General features: G+C 47.8%; 1 protein-coding gene across 1 annotated transcript in view; it reads right to left on the bottom strand.

Moving 5' to 3' along the window:
• LOC137551575 (thioredoxin-like) overlaps nt 1-17836 on the bottom strand; it is a 36365-nt gene extending 18529 nt beyond the window's left edge. Inside the window, exon 1 of the mRNA XM_068271348.1 lies at nt 17486-17836. Coding sequence (XP_068127449.1) covers nt 17486-17509 — 24 coding nt within the window. The 5' untranslated portion in view covers nt 17510-17836. The remainder of the gene's footprint in view (nt 1-17485) is intronic.
• Nucleotides 17837-19257: the final 1421 nt, after the last annotated feature.

Genomic DNA, 19257 nt, shown 5'->3' with positions numbered 1-19257 from the left:
TTTTAATGCGGCGAGGAGCGGCAAAATTGTGACAGAGGGTAATAGGAGATGTCCCCTAGCGCACTGGTATGTTTACTTTTGTGCGATTTTAACAATACAGATTCTCTTTAAGGCCAGGTAGTTTGCTACCTGCCCTCAGGTGAATTGGTAACATGACCGTCACTTTGTGCCTATACCGAGGGTCTAGTAGCGTGGCCCCCCAGTACAGCTCATTCCCCTTGAGGTTTTTTTTTTTTTTTATACAGGGGTCCCTCAACAGGCTAGACAGCATGAAAGGACGCCATCTGCACAAAGTTGGATGCAGATGTACTATCCCATCTCCTCTTGCTCTTCCTCATTGACATCAGGCAAGTCCTCCTCCTCCCCCCCCCCAGCTACAAACAAATACCACAGGAACGTTGAGCAGCAGCACCAGCCCCCTGCTGCGGTGGTTCTTCTACCGCCTCCAAAGAAACAGCTTCCTCATCAACCAGTCCAGAGATACAGAACTGACTGGCACTCAAGGCTCGCTGGAAATTTGCAGTTGGATTATTAGACTGACCAGAATGTGCTCACCACCAATTCAGTCATACATCCAGGGTTTTAGAAGAAAAGTAGGTCCGGCACCAATCTGCCGTTTCGCAGGTCTCCCTGCTTCGTCAGAGGCCAATCCTTATTGGCCTCTGATGAAGCAGGGAGACCTGCGAAACGGCTGTCAGGCCGTCTTTTTGTACTTCCCAATGTTAACCTTACTGTACTTGTTGGATTAAAATTTTCACTGAAGCAGCAGATGGTGCCAGACCTACTTTTCTTCTAAAACCCTGGCTTCATCATCCAAGTCTGGCTCCTCTTCCCCACACGACTTCCTCCTCAACTGTGCTGCCGCAGGTGTTGGAGGAAACATCTGATTCAAAGTGATCGCACAACACTTCCTCCCGTAACTGTTCCTGTTCACACTCCTCCACAGCTTGACCCACCACCCCACGCTCCAGGAAGTAAGCGTACTGGATCAAGTTGCTGATGGTGCCTTCACTGCGACTCACCAGGTTGGTCACCTCCTCAAACGGCCGCATGAGCCTGCATGCATTTTTTGCATGAGCTTCCAGTTGTTGGGCCAGAACATCCCCATCTCCCCAGATGGTTTCCTTCTACTGAAATTGTAAAGGTACTGGGTGACGACTTTCTCCTGTTCTAGCAGGTGAGAGAACATAAGGAGGGTCGAATTCCAGCAAGTTGGGCTATCGCAAGTGAGGCATCTCACCGACAACTTGTTTCTCTTGCCAAAGTGTGCCATGGCCGTGCAAGACCGCCTGAAATGCCCACACAACTTCCTGGCCTGCTTCAGGACGTCCTCTAAGCCTGGGTACTTGGACACAAATCTTTCAAGGACTAGATTCAGCACATGTGCCATGCAGGGTACGTGTCAGCTTTACCAAATTCAAAGCGGAAAGGAGATTGCTGACGTTGTCACACACCACGATGCCAATCTCCAGTTGGTGCGGGGTCAGCCACTGATCCACCTCTTTGTTAAGAGCAGCCAGGAGAGCTGGTCCAGTGTGACTCTCCGCTTTGAGGCAAGAAATGTCTAAGATGTCATGACACCGTCGTACCTGGCATGCAGCATAGGCCCTGGGGAGCTGGGGCTTTGAAGCTGGAGAGGAGATCACAGCACCAGTAGATTTGAACTGCCACTCAGCCAAGGAGGACGACGACAGAGAAGAGGATGTAGAAGGAGGAAAGCAGGTGGCAGGAGGCCTGCCTGCAAGCCGGGGAGGTGTCACGAGTTGGTCCACTGCACAGCCACATATGCCCTGCTTGCCATCGGTCACCAGGTTGACCCAATGGGCTGTGTAAGTAATGTACCTGCCCTGACCGTGCTTGGCAGACCAGGCATCCATGGTCAGGTTGACCCTTGACCCAACGCTGTGTGCCAGAGATGACACCACTTGCCTCTCAACTTCATGGTACAGTTTGGGTATCGCCTTTTTAGAGAAAAAATTGTGGCCTGGCATCTTCCACTGCGGTGTCCCAATGGCCACAAATTTACGCAAGGCCTCAGAGTCCACCAGTTGGTATTAATTGTATTTATAAAGCGCCAACATATTACGCAGCGCTGGACATTAATTTAGGTTACAGACAATATTTAGGGGTGACATACAGCAATATGACAATACAGGAATACAAGAAAACCAGATCACACAGCACAGTATGAGTACAAGGTAATGCTTAGTCACTGGATGGGAGCATGGGGATTAGGCTAGTTATGTTCACTCAAATGCATAACATGGGGGTTACAGTAATGGAGGTGCATGATCAGGTAGGACACAAAAGGAGGAGGACCCTGCCCAAAGGCTTACAATCTAGAGGGAGAGGTAGGGGACCAGAGTTCAGAGTAATTGTGAGGGGTGGTAGGCCAGAGTGAAAAGGTGAGTTTTGAGGGCCTTCTTGAAGGTGTTGAAGGAAGGGGCTGCCCTAATGGGTGGAGGTAGGGGAGTTCCCTGGTGCTGGAGCAGCTCTTGAGAAGTCCTGGAGGCGTGCATGGGACTGGGTGATGCCTTCGTAAGGCACTTGTCCCTACGTGGGCGTTAGCCTTTCCACGGCTCAATTTTTTGGAGGCAGAGAGAACAGATGGCATTGCGCCAATCTGAGGAAGACAAAAAAAAATAAAAAAAAATGTTTTCCAAACCACTGAGCCCCCCCTGGGGTGATGGCGCTATAGTGGCATCAGCAGCTGACGAAGGGCATGTTGGCTGGCTGTACATAGGTGGCGATACATGGAGCCGGACACTGCCACTAGCTGTTTCTGACAACGAGCTTCCCCCGCTTCTTTCAGTAACTCGTCTCCCCCAACTCCTCTCTGAATCCCCCTCTGAACTGTCCCCCTGTTCATCTCCTCTATTGGGAACATACGTGGGATCCGTATCATCGTCATCATCATCCTGCCCAGCTTCGCTTTCTTCATCCCCCTCCTCACACGTTATGTCCATAGTGTCACCTAACTCAGACATACGAGGTGGTGTAACTTGCTTAGCGCCTTCATCTGGTTGTAACAATAATGGCTGTGCATCAGTGATTTCCCCACCAAATAACTTCTGCGAAGTGTCAAATGTAGTGTATGTGGTACTTGGAGTAGTGCTGGTGGCTGCGGAAGATGGGGTGTTCTTTGTTAAACAGTCAATCACCTCTCGACAATCTTGGGAGTTGATGGGAAGTACCTTCTTCTGAGCACTGTACTTTGGGCCAGGGCTGCACGAAATCACATCACCACGACCTCGCAGAGACCTGCCGGGTGGCTTTCCTCTGGGTCTGCCTCTACCTGTTTTGTCCATATGGGGGGGGGGGGGGGGGGGGGTGCGCGCGAAGAAACAAAGTGAAAGGTATGCACTGACTTGATTAATACAATGTGCAGTTAACAGGTATGCACGGAGTGGTATAGCACACTGCGTGCACTCATGTAGGTGGGTGGGTGCATGGACGTGAACAACAGGTAGTAGCAGGTATATGCAGTGATGGGTATTACAATGTGCACCTGTCACAGGTAGTAGTCCCTGCCAGACCAGCAGTGGCACACAGTAGGAATTACCAAGGCTGTCTATGCAACACAAGTGTCAGTGGGACACAGAAAAAAAACAAACAAACACCAACAACACCCCAAAATGCTCCAAAAAGCGCTAGGTGCGATTAGAAAAATCGCTAGGCACAAGCCTAGAAAATCACTTCAAAAAGCGCTGAGCGTTTGCGATTATGCCAGCACTTTTTGGTGTGCACTGGCCATAAATATTCTCATAGGAAATAAAAGATCCTCCAAAATGAACCAATTATGCAATATTCCAGCCAAGTTCTAATGACAAGTTACACTTTACATTATTCAGCAGCTGCTGCATGCAATGGATTTACTTTGCATCATGCGTGTAAAAACTGTGCTGCACATTTTTTTCAGATTCCGTTACAAAATGCACATCAGGCTTACTTAACATTGGGACAGATCCAGCTGGAACAGTAGTGACTGGAAGTGATAGGCTGCTACATGGAGAAGATCCACAGCATTTTACTGGATAAATGAGAACTTTCCGCTGCCTGTTGCAGTAATGCATATTTATACTCTGATATTTGTGGTATCAAATGGGCATTTTAATACTGACCCATCTCAGCTCTGTCAAGGCAACAATGGTTAATTTGCATATATTCAGCAGTGATGCACTGGGAGACATCTCAAGCTCACTCCAACCTGAATTACCACAAATTCTTTCTGCTTTAAGAAAGCAAACTTGTTTTTCTTAGCTCTGTCAAGCAACTGGATTTTCACATTTTCTATCTTACTCCTTTTGGTCTCCATATCTCCGCTCAGTCTGCGGTCCTACCAGTAGGACCTGCATTTCACAGCTGCAGTGTGCAAGCTAAATCAGGGGTTTGCATGTAGAAAAAGATTGTAAAGATGGCCAGACACTTATCAATGTTTTCTGATTATTCCTGGCAGATTCTCTAGAAATAGATGCTCCAACATGCCAGCACGATCGATAATTGATTTTGGCCAAAAATGGATTGATCACACCGGACGGAAGATAACGACCAGCTGTGGGTTGGGAGAGGTGAGAGATCAATGGCCCATATGGTTACACTACATTGAAAAATGCCAAGCTGCAGATTTTTTTTTAACGATTTTTGAAATGTATTAGTAGCAAAAACGTTTCTGTACCATGTTAGCCAAACAAATTATATAGGTAGGAAAAAAAAAAAAAAAAAAAAAAAACACGTTTTGTAAATAATACCTTTTTAATGGCTAACTAATAGAGTTAAATGATGCAAGCTTTCTGGGATCTATTCCCCTTCTTCAGGCATATTTCCAGATGTAAGCTGAAGTAAACCACTGGTGCAGATAAATGGTAAACACGAAGATGTCAGTTGTGCTGGTTACTGTTTATTCGTTAGGTGTCAGGTGATCAGCAGACTGAAAATATTCCTGAAGAAGGGGACTAGATCCCAGAAAGCTTGCATCATTTAACTCTGTTAGCCATTAAAAAGGTTTTTTTGTAACGAGATAGAGACACATCAAATTGTATGCCTAGTGTGTGGAAGGATTTAAACCCTCTCTGATGAGAGGAGTTGATCTTTGTCACCACAGGTGCCCATCTATAAAAGTGTGTGGGCACCTTTACACAAAGCAATTTTTCAAAGTAGAAGCCAACGAGCGTGATACACGCAGCGGGCGGAGAGCGGCCTAGATGCGGCGAACACCCAGGGGACCAGCAAGGCACGATGCCCCTCTGATGAAGCCTACAGACAAATAGGGCGAAACGGCTGTAAGGGCAGCCAACCTGGATGTACCCCAGCACATCATGCCCCCACTCGGTCCACACAATCTGCCAAAGGTCACGCAAGTATCCTGCACTGCTACTTCGCAGCTACTCACATGCTTTTCTATGCTTTGCTCTGAGCTAGCTTCATATGTGCATATCATTTGCTGAAAAAGGAACTGTGAGGTTTGTGTTTATGCTGATACACTTTGCTAGAATGGCTCAGTTGCATTTCGCTAGTACCAATAAAATTTGGTGAGATTTTTAAGTCCAGTGTGCCTGCCAGCTTTTTTCTCTTTGTGGTAAAAAAATTACAGTGCCACAAAAAAAAAAAAAAAAAAAAAAAAAAAATCTGGTTTTTGCCCTCTAAACCTTGGTGCGTCTTATACAGCGTGAAATACGGTAATTGTTACACTCCCTGCTGGCAGAAGTTTCCCAGATTGTTCTTGAAATCTTGATTGCAGTTGTTGGGGCCTGTTTCCACTGCACGCGGATTCTGGATTTAGAAAAATTGACTAATGAATTCCTATGGGCCTGTTTCCACTAAAGCCTTTTTTTTTTTTTTGTGTGTCCCATTGTCTCCCCATGTGTCCCCAATACCTGCCCCATGCGTCACCCATGCATACCCCATGTGTCATCTGTGTCCCTCATACATGCTCATGTGCCCTGTGTCACCCATGCCTGCCCTATATGCTTGCCCCATGTGTCCTCTGTGGCAACCATGCATGGCCCTTGTGTCCTCTGTGGCAACCATGCATGGCCCTTGTGTCCTCTGTGGCAACCATGCATGGCCCTTGTGTCCTCTGTGGCAACCATGCATGGCCCTTGTGTCCTCTGTGGCAACCATGCATGGCCCTTGTGTCCTCTGTGGCAACCATGCATGGCCCTTGTGTCCTCTGTGGCAACCATGCATGGCCCTTGTGTCCTCTGTGGCAACCATGCATGGCCCTTGTGTCCTCTGTGGCAACCATGCATGGCCCTTGTGTCCTCTGTGGCAACCATGCATGGCCCTTGTGTCCTCTGTGGCAACCATGCATGGCCCTTGTGTCCTCTGTGGCAACCATGCATGGCCCTTGTGTCCTCTGTGGCAACCATGCATGGCCCTTGTGTCCTCTGTGGCAACCATGCATGGCCCTTGTGTCCTCTGTGTGGCCCTCATGCATGGCCCTTGTGTCCTCTGTGTGGCCCTCATGCCTGCCCCATGTGCCTGTGTCCCCCACGTGTGTGTAAATTGTGGCTGCACCCCACGTATGCCTCTTCCCTCTCCCCCATGCCTGTTATGTGTCTGGCTGAGTGTGTAACATGCCCCCTCCCGCTGTGTGCCTTATCTCTGCGTGCCCCCGCGAGTGTATAATATGCCCGCTCCCGCCTGCCTTATTTCCCTCCCCCATGTCTTGGCTGGCCCACCCGGGTGTTAATCTGCAGCGGGCTTACCTCTCCGCCTTGCCCGCAAGGATTGGAGACCTCCTTCACAGCCGCGCATCTCGCTCTAGTGATCGGCATGTGGTGATTGCGTCATTATCACATGCCGATCACTAGAGCGAGATGCGCGGCTGTGAAGGAGGTCTCCAATCCGCGGGCATGGCTGAAAGGTAAGCCCACTGCAGCCAAGACATGGGGAGGGAGATGAGGCAGGCGGGGGAGCAGGCATATTATACACTCGTGGGGGCACGCAGAGATAAGGCACACAGCGGGAGGGGGCATATTACACACTCAGCCAGACACATAACAGGCATGGGGGGGGGAGAGGGAAGAGGCATACGTCGGGTGCAGCCACAAGTTACATACACAGGCAGGGAATTCCCGACGTGGCGGCAGGTCGCGCTCCGTATTGGCGGGCGTTTCTAAGTCGGGAATTCCCTGCCTTTGCCGTATAAGACGCAGGGACTTTTTCCCCCCTATTTTTGGGGGAGACAAAGTGAGTCTTATACGGCGAAAAATACGGTAGCTTCCAGCAAAGTGAAACAGCAGTGATAGGGTCTTGACACTCTGGAGAGGAAACAGTGAGTGAAAGAGTGCGTGCGTGGTGTTCTACCTGATCCACTACTAAATCAAAATGTGTATGGCCACCATAGAGACTGAAACATTTTGAGCTTTTTTTTGTCTAATGTACACGCAAGAGGGAAAAAACAAACAAACAAAAAAACCAAAATTACATACTTCCTAGGTAGAGGGAAGCCTCTGAATAGTCCTAAGACATCCCACCACCACTGTTGCCGCATGGACCCTCTGAACTTTGGCAACAAGAGCTTGTTAGATATGTTCTTGTGGTCATGCTCAGTCTTGTAGGAGCGCAGCCTTACTGCGCAAGTACAGCCACATCTAAGAGGAATCCTCAGTCTTCCCTCTTCATAGGCAAGCATCTAACTTTTTTTGTAGTTATCCACCTCAGGTTTAGGTTAAATCCCTTTAGAAGGCCAGAAACCCACTAGGAGTGATTTTCTGAGCACTTTGCAATTTAAAAAAAAAAAAAAAAAAAAAAAAAAAAAAAACTCTTGCCATTGTAATGCTATGGGTGTGATCCCACTTCAGGGATGTGATTTTATAAAAATCTCCTATAGCATTGCATTAGCAGGAGGTTTTTCAAATCAGTAGGGGGGGGGGGGGGGGGGGGAAGAAGAGGAGAGTGTAATAGTTTGTTGCATTTAACCACGTCGCATCCAGACCTCGTTTCCCCCTTATGGACCAGTGCAGTTTTGAGGTTTACAGCTACGTACACACATGAGACAACGATCATTCGTTGATGAAAGAACGACCTAAGTAAAGTCAGTTTTAAAAAGGTGGGGAACGATTAGATCGTACATCACGTAAGAGTAACTATTGCGCCTGCGCATAAAAATGAAAAGTTCCATGGAGAAATAATGAAATGCGCATGTCAAGCCTAGTACGAACGATAGTTTCCAACGATGTACTACTTTTGAAAACGATAGTCGTTGGGAAAAATCCGCCAAGCTAGATCATTCGTTTTGAACGATCTAGCGCGTCCGTCGTTAGACTTCATGGTCGTTGTGACTATAGTCGTTTGAAACGATCGTTCCCCGATCCTTTCAAACGATCATTTGAAAAAAAAAAAAAAAAAAAAAGCTGACGACCCTGAAGTCTAACGACGGATGAGCTAGATCGTTCAAAACGAATGATCTAGCTTGGCGGATTTTTCCCAACTGCGATCGTTTCAAAAGTAGTACATCGTTGGAAACGATTGTTCGTACTAGGATTGACATGCGCATTTCACTATTTCTCCATGGAACTTTTCATTTTTATGCGCATGCGCAATAGTTACTTTTACGTGATGTAATGTTCGTTCTAACGATCTGATCGTTACACACCTTTTAAAACTGACTTTACTTAGGTCGTTCTTTCCTCAATTAAAAGTTCGTTGTTGACAATGAACGATCGTTGTCACATGTGTGTACGTAGCTGTAGTCTCGCTCGGATCCTTCTGTCCCCCGCCGGCAGCTACTTCTGTTTTCGGCGACAGGCCCGGCAACAAGAGTTATTCTTAGTGTTCCTGGCTGCAATAGCAGTATAGAGTGCGCTATTGCGGCCAGCACCGTGAAGAATCACTCGGGTTCCCAGGCCTGTCCAGGAAAGTGAAAGTAGCTGCCGGTGGGGACAGGAGGATCTGAGCGAGGCTGCATGGGCACGGGACAGCTGCAGGGGGCAGGTAGAAGCCCCAGGTGAGTAAAAGTTTTTTTATTTAAGTGACCCTTTAAAAAGCTCAAAAACAGTAGCACTTAGCGCTACCATTTTGCGAGGGTGATTTTACCGCAATTAGCACTGTAAAAACACAGTACACTCTTGCAATGTGACGATCGAGATCAGTGCCTTTGTAAGCACTGTATCGCGAGGAAAAACTGCAGGCAACACGTTTTGAGATTGCCGTTAATCACAAAATGTCCGTGATCAGCGGCAATCACAACAGTGATATCACTGCCATAGGGTTGATATTGTGCTAGCGTTTTAAGAAGCACTAGCGCTTCTGTGATTTGCAGGAATTGCCTAATCAGCTAATTAGGGTTGTCGGGATATACCGGTATCGCGATATATCGCGGTTTCAATGTGCATGGTTATCATACCATGCACATTGTCAAAATACCGTTTTTTCCACTTCCGCCGCCCATTACCACTCAGCGAGTCGGCTCTCAGGAGCCGGATATGACGCGTGTCCAGTGAGGACGCGGCTGCTGGAACGCACAGACTGCCTCCCAGGCTCCCACCAGCGGCGCACTATGCAGAGCACTTCCTCAGTCCTGGGCTGGCGTCATCAATGACGCTTGTTCACTTCCCACCCAGCGTCTCTGCACTCTAAGTGAATGAAGCACTTAGGACTGGGCTGCTGACAAGTGAGTGTTTGTCCCCTGACTCCCTCTCCCCCCTCCCCCCCCCCCCCCCCCCCCCCCCCCTCTGGCTCTCCACCCAATTCTAACCCTAAGAACACCTAATTCTACACCTATCCCTATGCTGCGGCCACCTACCACTAGCTACACTCATCCCTGGCTACCTATACTGCGCCACCTACCACTGGCTACACCTATCCCTGGCTACCCATTCTGTACCACCTACCACTGGCTACACCCATCCCTGGCTACCTATGCTGTGGCCACCTACCACTGGCTACACCTATCCCTGGCTACCTATGCTGCAGCCACCTACCACTGGCTACACCCATAACTGGCTACCTATGCTGCAGCCACACCTATCCCTGGCTACCTATGCTGCGGCCACCTACCACTGGCTACACCTACCACAGGCTACCTATGCTGCAGCCACCTACCACAGGCTACCTATGCTGCAGCCACCTATTACTGGCGGGTGCACATTTAATGTAAGGGGGTGGGGCCCAGGTCCAAATAATTGTTTAATACTCAAGTGGTAGGGCCGCTTTCAACAGGAGCAGACCTCAGAGATAAAAGTGTCTAGTATGGAATGCCTTTGTATGCAAAACCATTTGGGAAGCAAACATTCTCTATTATTGCAACTTAATGCAAATCGTGCAACTGAAGGTAAATTTCATGCAAGTTGTTTTTATCATTACTAGCGTGCAACCTATATGTAGTTGAGGGTCTCCCTTTATTTTGGAGGTGTTGTTGGGGTCAGTTTAGTCCTTGCATAATTTGGTAATGCAGTTTGAAAGCACACAGTGTGCCTGTAATTTGCCGACAGCCCTCTGCAGACCATTCGTAAGGCAGTTGCTGATTTAAAGCGCTCTTACCCACTATGTGTTTTTGGATGTACGCAACACTGAGGAGTTACATATGCCAGCATGGAATGTGAGGCCAGAGTCCTCATTTCAACTACTACGAAGTGCGGAAGAGATGCAGGTCAAATGTGAGGTCATTGAAATACACGTGCAGCAAATTTCCACACAATGCATGCAAATTCAGATAAGTGTGTACACGGCTTTAAAGGCAACCCAAGGTGAGCGATATGGAGGCCGCCATATATATTTCCTTATAAACAATACCAGTTGCCCGGCAGTCCTGCTATTCTTCTGGCTGACAGTGTTAGAGTCAAAACCTTGGAACAAGCATATGGCCAATCCAGTAAAAACCTGAGGTGGCTGAGTCAAAATAGATACTTTATCTGCACATGCTTGTTCGGCATCTATGGCAAAAGTTATTAGACACAGGATCAGGAGGACTGCTAAGCAACTGGTATTGTTTAAAAGAAATTTCAGGGTAGGTGTTTACTGTCATGTTCCCATTGATTTATATGGTAAAAACCACATGAGGGTGCTTTGTCTCTGGTTCCCTTTAAGCCAGAAACCCACTAGGAGCAATTTTCTGAGCGTTTTGAGATTTGAAAACTCTTGCTAATGTAATGCTATGGGTGGGATCCCACTCGAGCTATGTGATTTTATAAAAATCCCCCATAGCATTCCATTAGCAAGAGCTTTTTCAAATTGTTAGCAGTTAGAAATCGCTCCTAGTGGGTTTTTGGCCTCAAACCAGTTTCTGAAAATGTGGCATCTGTAATAAAATGTTTTGCAGAGAAGGAGAACACAGCTTCCTGAAGGCAATTAATGCAAAGAAACAAGATGTTAGTTCCGGTCTTCACACATGATTTAGAAGTGTCAAGATACAAAACAGGCCCAGATCAGGTGAGCCTGACACCCATCTGCCTAGGTTTCCAGGCAACAACAATAAGCCTACAGGTGGACAAAGGTTAGAGGCCTATTAAAATGCTCCCCAGACAAGAAAAAAAAAAAATGCAAAGTCATTCTTGCCTCTCACGTCACAGACATTACTTGACTAAATAAACCAAGGATTCCATGGTGATTTAGGCTATGGAAACAGTAACACGAAAAGAAAGTCAAATAGAAGAAGAAACAAAAACATTTATCCATGTACCTGTCTTTACAGTACAAGACACAAGGTTGGATAATGATTGAAAGTGGACCTGAACTCTTGCACAGGACAGAAGGAAGAAGAAGAAAAAAAAAAAAAAAAAAAGCACCTTGCATGTATTTAGAAAGTTTAGCCTGTCTAATGCCATCTCAGTGTCTAATCACAAGTTGTAATTTGTTCTCTCACCTGTATCAGCTGACTGTCATGGCAGATAAGTTAATCTGAAAGCATAGGATGCTAATTTAGCTGCTTCCATGAACAAGCATGCAGCAGATCAGATGTTGACTGTATTGTCAGATCTGACAAGTTTAGCTGCATGCTTGTTTCAGGTGTTATACAGACATTACAGCAACGAGATAGAGATAGCAAATACTTAAGGAGAGGGAAGGCTCTGGGTCGTATAGAGCCTTCCGTCTCCTCCCTTGGTGCCCTCTATCCTGTGCTGGCTCCCCCCCACCCCCGTTTCAATCCCCCACCGAAAGGCTATTTGGAAGTCTTCGGAAGCAGTGTCCTCCCGAAGACGTGCGGCTCCATACTGCACAGGCGTGAGCGTGCTTGCGCAGGTGCAGTACAGGGCCGCTCTTCAGGAGCACTTCTGAAGCCTCCTTCGGCCGGGTAAAGCAGTATTTGACTAAATTAGTCAAATACTGCTACCAGGCGAGCCAGCACTGGAACGAGGGGACCAGGAGAGGAGCGGGTAGGCTCTAATAGGACCCAGAGCCTTCCCTCTCCTCGGGTAAGTATCTGTCTCTTTAAAAAAACCTTGTTGACCGCTCGCACATGCGCAGTAGCACAGACACACCCAACTCATTTCTGGTTCGGCCTGGCTGAGGACAGGATTCAGGGGCTTCCACTCCTAAGGCAAGTAAAAAAAAAAAAATTGGCTGTAACAAACCTTACAGTTAAGCTATCATTCATAAAGCATTTCCGCATGCGGAAATGCTTAAAACAGCTGACTTTACCGACCACTCGGCAAAGTCAGCATTTATAAAGCCTCTTTCCGCATGGAAAAATGACACTACCGAGCAGAGTGATAAATCACCGCCTTGTGCGGTGATCATCAGTACAAATGTAGCAAAATGTTAATTCATGAGGATCACTGCAAGCGGTGTGAGGTCGGGAAGTACCGCTCCCTCTGATGTGGCGATACCAATGTAAGTGAATGGAGACACACAGACCTCCCAGGCAGCTGCAGCAGAGCGGAACACGGAGAAATGTATCAACTCTGCAGCTTCCGTGTCTCCACCTGCCTACCGCCAGCTTAGCTCGGGGAATCTCCGCACATGGATACATCTTTATGAATGCCCACCCAGAAGTCTAAAAATTCGCCAGCGGTGTTTTCCCGCACTAATTCTCTTTACCGACAGCCTGTTCATGAATGATAGCCTTAGTGTTAAAGATGGTAATCCTGTATTCAAAACATTTTCTGCTGTTATCACATACCTTAGGAAAGGCTTTCTCAACCAGGGTTCATTGAGTACTCTGCAGGGTTACCCTGGCATTTTCCCCCCATCGTGGGGGTAGTATGATAGAGGGCACATTATAATAGGGGGTACTGTAAAAAGCACTAAATTGGGGGTCCAACAACAAATAACATTTGTAAAGCGCTTTTCTCCCGTGGGACTCAAAGCGCATAAGCATGGCTCCGACCATCGTGGTACAGAAGAAGAATTTTATAAGTCCGGAAATGCCAGGCTAAACAGGTGGCTTTTCAGTCTGGATTTGAATAGCTCCAGGGATGGTGCTGTCTTTACTGGGTGTGGTAGGGAGTTCCAAAGAGTAGGGGCAGCATGACAGAAGGCTCTGTCTCCAGATTTTTTGAGGTGCACTCTGGGAGTGACCAAGTTTATAGAACTTGCTGATCTGAGGTTGTGAGAGGTGTGGTGCAGCTTCAGCATGTCCTTCATGTATCCAGGGCCCAGATTGTGCAGGGATTTGAATGTCAGCAGTCCAATCTTGAAGAGTATTCTCCATTCTACTGGTAGCCAGTGCAGTGAGCGAAGGATCGGTGTAATGTGACAGTGGCGAGGCTGGTTTGTTAGCAATCTGGCAGCAGCATTCTGCACTAATTGCAGGCGACGCAGGTCCTTTTTGGGGAGGCCAGCATAAAGGGCATTGCAGTAGTCCAGCCGTGATGTGATGAAGGCGTGGACTAGGGTTGGAAGATCCTCTGGGGGAATCAGATGTTTAATCTTTGCAATGTTCTTCAGATGAAAGAAGGAAGATTTAACTACAGATGAAATTTGGTTTCTGAAACTCAATTCCCCATCGATTAGTACGCCAAGGCTGCGCACAAGGTTGGAGCTGTTTATGTCTGAATTCCCAATCCTGATTGGTGTTGCTTTAGGATAGAGCTGTTTTGATGGCGAGCACTGGCTTTGGACAAACAGGACCTCAGTTTTGTCAGCATTCAGTTTCAACCAGTTATTCATCCATGCCTGAAACTCAGCTAAGCAAGAGTTTATTTTTTGGGTAGGGTCTGTTCCACCAGGTTTGAAGGACAGGTATAGCTGTGCGTCATCGGCGTAGCAGTGGTACGTCAGGCCATGTCGTTGGATAAGTGTACCGAGTGGCAACATGTAGATTGCAAACAGCAAACCAAATAATAGTAAACACATAGTAAAAAACACTAGAATAAGGAGACATGGCAATTAGGCCTGACCGATTTAGGAAAAAAAAAAAAATTGAATTGAGCGATTTCTGTCCTAAATTAAGATTTCAATTCAAGATTTTCTTTAAAATCAAGCTTTGTGCCCCATCTGTGCCGGTTTGTTGCCCCTCTGTCTCTTCCAACACGAGTCCAGCGATGCCTGTCCAACCACTTCGCCTCCTGCAAGCTCTAATGCACAGAATACTTCCTGTATGTCATGTGACACACAGGAGCCCGGAGTTTTGCCAAGCACAAGAGCCGGCGATAGGACAGACAGCGTTGGACTCATGCTAAAGGTATGTCCAATGCTGCGGGCCGCAAGCGCCGCTGTGACGTACGAGCCGTCAGACCAGAAAACGCAATCGGTTTCCTGTCTCGAAAGACCTGTGATTTGTAATTAGCATATGACTAGGATCTGGGCCTTCACAGATCGCACGCTTAGAGGTTACCGTAATTAGCCAGAGGTGTAAAACACCAAAAAAGTTTGTTCAGCTAGAGCAGGGGTGCCCACACTTTTTTGGCTGGCGAGCTACTTTAAAGTGGTCTAACACCCAGCATTTCAACTTTGCTTTAAAAGATTGCTTACAGCTTATAAACTATTATGCCAGATTTTTTTTTTAGCAGAAATTCACTGAATGGATTAAACATGACATTTTAGTGCTGCATTTAGCTAGAAATACTCCTCCGTGCTTGCATGTTTAGTTACAAATGTATCTACAATGTAACAAACAAACACTGCTCTGAGAGAGGACAAAGAGGGCTTCCCCAGCAGGCTTTTCAAAGGTCTATTTGTATTTCAAATAAAGATACATTTGTAACTAAAAGATAACGGATGCGGATTCCTAGTTAAATCCAACACTAAAATGTCATGTTTAACCCATTCAGTGAATTTCTGCTTAAAAAAAAAAATCTGGCATAATAGTTTGTAAGCTGTAAGCAATCTTTTAAAGCAAAGTTGTAATGCTGGGTGTTAAACCGCTTTAAAATTTGCCAAGTCTTGGAGATCTACCAACATTTAAAGTGTTGCAGACACCACCCCCTCCCCCAGTCATGAACAGCCCCCAGGTACAAGTGCCTGAAGTATAAGTAGCTAAGTATAGGTCCCTCCGGCATAGGTAGGTGTGGGGGGGGGGGGGGGGAATGGGTGCCCCCAGCATAGGTAGGTGGGGGGGTGCCCCCAGCATAGGTAGGTGCCTCCAGCATAGGTAGGTGGGGGGGGTGCCTCCAGCATAGGTAGGTGGGGGGGGTGCCTCCAGCATAGGTAGGTGGGGGGGGGGGGGTGCCTCCAGCATAGGTAGGTGGGGTGCCTCCAGCATAGGTAGGTGGGGGGGGTGCCTCCAGCATAGGTAGGTGGGGGGGGTGCCTCCAGCATAGGTAGGTGGGGGAGTGCCCAATCACTTACTTCCCTCCAGCGGCGTTGTCTGGTCTCCCCGGCGGGCAGCGTGATTGAATGAGGCAGGCAGGCGTGCATGCCCGGCCCCGCCCCCAGCCATGACGTCGCATCATGGCCTCTTCATCCACACCTCCTCTCCTCCCATGCTTCCTATTGGCCAGCGGCTGGCAGCAGAATTCGATGGGACAGCTGCCGGCCGCAAAATGTGATGGGACGCGGCCAAGAGGCCGCGATCTACCAAATAGGCGGTCGCGATCTACAGGTAGATTGCGATCGACCTATTGGGCACCCCCCGCACTAGAGGGTCCACTACAAGCAATCTTCTGGGATATAAAAAAAAAAAAAAAAATAAATAGAAAGAAAAAAAAAAAAAAAAATAAATAGAAAGCTGGCAGGGATCAGAGACAAGACAAGACAACTAACATTTATATCGCGCTTTTCTCCTGGCGGACTCAAAGCGCCAGAGCAGCAGCCACTAGGACGCGCTCTATAGGCAGTAGCAGTGTTAGGGAGACTTGCCAAAGGTCTCCTACTGACTAGGTGCTGGCTTACTGAACAGGCAGAGCCGGGATTCGAACCCTGGTCTCCTGCGTCAGAGGCAGAGCCCTTAACCATTACACCATCCAGCCACCACAGAGCCCACCAACAGAGAGCTCTGTTGGTGGGCAGAAAAGGAGGAGGAGGAGGAGGGGGGGGGGGGAAATCACTTGTGTGCTAGGTTGTACAGCCCTGCAGTGAGGACTTGAAGCTGCAGTGGCCTAAATAGTAAAATATAGCCTGGTCACTAGGGGGAGGGGGTGCAGGCCTACAGCCCTCAAGTGGTTTTAATGGTTACAACTAATATGCAAACACCAAAGCACATATAGTGGCAATCATTACCAACCCACCACCAATTAAGAGCTAATAAAGCAGTTGAAGGAAACCACATAAAGGGCCCCTCTGGTCAAGGGGCCCTGGTGTAGTCACTACTTCTGCATCACCTATTGCTACCCAACCTGGAAAATGGACCAGATGCCACAGAAGCATTTTACTGGCTCTTTTCAAGTTGCATAAACCCACATAAAACCAGTGGCAAATTGAGAATTATTTGTATCTCACTGACCATTGCTAATCACTAGTGGTTTAACCTGGTCAGCATTGCAGAGCTACACACAGAAATTCTGCAAACAGACTTAAAAAAAGAAAAAAAAAAAGTTTTCAAACCACTTTGAGGAATACTGATCAGAGAGAAACAAATACACAAGTTGGTTGGTTGGCATCTAGCGTGTAAGCTAAGACAGTTCTCTCTTCCTGTGTCAAATATGGATGCTGGTTTGACATTTGCATGCCCCATTGATTGCAGTGCTGCAAAAATATTGGCACTTGGAAATAATCACCATGCACCAACAAGACATGACAAACCAATTATAAAAAAAAAAAAAAAACCCACACACGCACAACGCATTAATGTAAAGCCATGCAGATAGTTATAGTCACATATACTGTATATACACGTGACTAGTTTCTCTCCACCCCTAATCATGCCCCTTATGTAACTGCAACATAGATCTTGGATGTTTGTACTTTTCTACTACAACTGTATGATTATCTCAAACTCAAGAATGCCAACTTTAAACCAGTTCTACTAGTAATGTACTGTTTCCTCGCCAACAGGTCACGTTATAGCAGATCGGAACACAGAATTTTAAACCATCCAAACTCTGTATAAAAAGAGTGGGTGCAGCACACGGGGACACGTGCTTGTGAGGGACAAAGGTCACAGCATGCCAGGCACACATCACGTGGCATACTACCACCTGGAGAAACACTACACTTCTCTTACCAGATTCTCGATGACTCGCACCATGATGCCGAATAGCGGGGCCGCCGAGAGCAAGAAGACTAGTGAACACTACCGGTCTCTGGAACGCTTTATTTTGGTGGTGGGCGGGCTCGCGGGAAAGGGCGTGGCCAGCAATGCAACACTTGGCTATAGACGAGGGCGAGGCAGCGCTGACCACAACCTCGGGAAAGATGCAGGATTGGGCGTGGCCATGAGAGGGACCAGGGGCGGCTCCGGCCAGTGGGATGTTGTGGCGTTGTTTATCCGGGGGCGGGGTTACAGTCGATAAGGTGAGCTTGGAAGGGAGCGTTTACGGGAAAGCGGAGCATTTCTGGGACATTGCAACGGCGGGGACTCGGGGACTGCAATAGACGCAGAGAGGGCGGGGCGGCAGGCTGTATTGTATTGATAACGGTCTCCGGGGAGTAAAGAGGCGGGGCCCGCCCGGGGACAGACTTGCTGTGATGACTGTTCATACGGAGGATGCTCTGTCATGCTAAGCACATGACCCTACCACTCCCTTCTGTGTGCATTCCGCAGAACTGGACTCTCAGCTCCAACTACAACAGTTTCCGGTTGAGGGTTCTAATTGCAGAGTTATAGAAAACTTAGTATTGCATGCAGGACTAGAAAGCTGGACTTCTAAAGACAGCCCCCTACTTACTAGCGACTCAAGTGCCAACGTTTCAGAGATACAAAGTAGTCTTCATTTACAAAAATATACAATTTTTTGTAAATTATTTTTATAATAATTTTTATTACAGTATTGCATACGCTATTATAAGTAGTTTAAAAACACATTGAAAACCATCAAAAAACAGTTTACACTATATGACCAAATCTAGAATTGTGTAAAAGTAAATATTTATGTATCTTAATATCACCATGTTTAACAATATAGAAAAAGAAAAAGACTGGCACTAGATGAGGGCAAATAGATGCTGGGCTCACCGGATTGAGTACTTTATGCTACAACGTGCTCTCAGAGACATTCATGTACATAGGAGTAGAGAAGGAGAGGAGGCACTGAAGTTTCACACACAAGGTACCTTTAAACCAGGGCTTTCTGCACTGATCGGTGCTGCGTGGGCTCTCCAGCCCGCAGCACCGATCAGGAGTGAGCCTTGGCGATCAGACTACCCCCCTTTTTTCCCCACTATTGGGATGTCCTGCTGGGGGGGGGGGGTCTGATCGCTGCTGGCTTGCTGCGTTTTGCGGGGGGGGGGGCTCTTCAAAGCCCCCCGCCGCAGCGTTTTCGGCGCTCCCTCCCTCCCTCTCCCTCCCCCTGTGAGCTGCACAGGACGGATTTCCATCCTGCGCATTGAAGGATAGGCTTCAGCCTATCATATGCCGGCGATCCCCGGCCAATCAGAGGCCGGGGGTCGCCGATCTGCCTTACGGCGCTGCTGCGCAGCAGCGCCGTATGATGTAAACAGCGGGGATTTCTTCCCCGCCTGTTTACATTTTGCCGGCGAGCCGCGATCGGCGGCTCTCCGGCTGTTCTCGGGGACACCCTCCGTGAACTGACATGGAAAGGCCACTCGATCGAGCGGCCGTTTCCATGGTAACCCGCAGACGACCAGTTTACGCCAATCGGCGTTAGCTGGTCGTCAAGAGGTTAATCCACGGTGCAGACACAATTGGGGTGTACAGTGGGGGTGAGGCGATGCCTGACAGCTGTTTCGCTAAGAGAGCTTCTTCAGAGGCAAGTTTAAGGGCCCGTTTCCACTAGTGCGGTGCGAATCGCTGGGATTCCACCGCTGACAAAATCG

Source organism: Hyperolius riggenbachi, chromosome 1 (genome assembly GCF_040937935.1).
Source record: "Hyperolius riggenbachi isolate aHypRig1 chromosome 1, aHypRig1.pri, whole genome shotgun sequence".
NCBI lineage: Eukaryota > Metazoa > Chordata > Amphibia > Anura > Hyperoliidae > Hyperolius > Hyperolius riggenbachi.
This window is presented reverse-complemented; position numbering and strand designations above follow the sequence as displayed.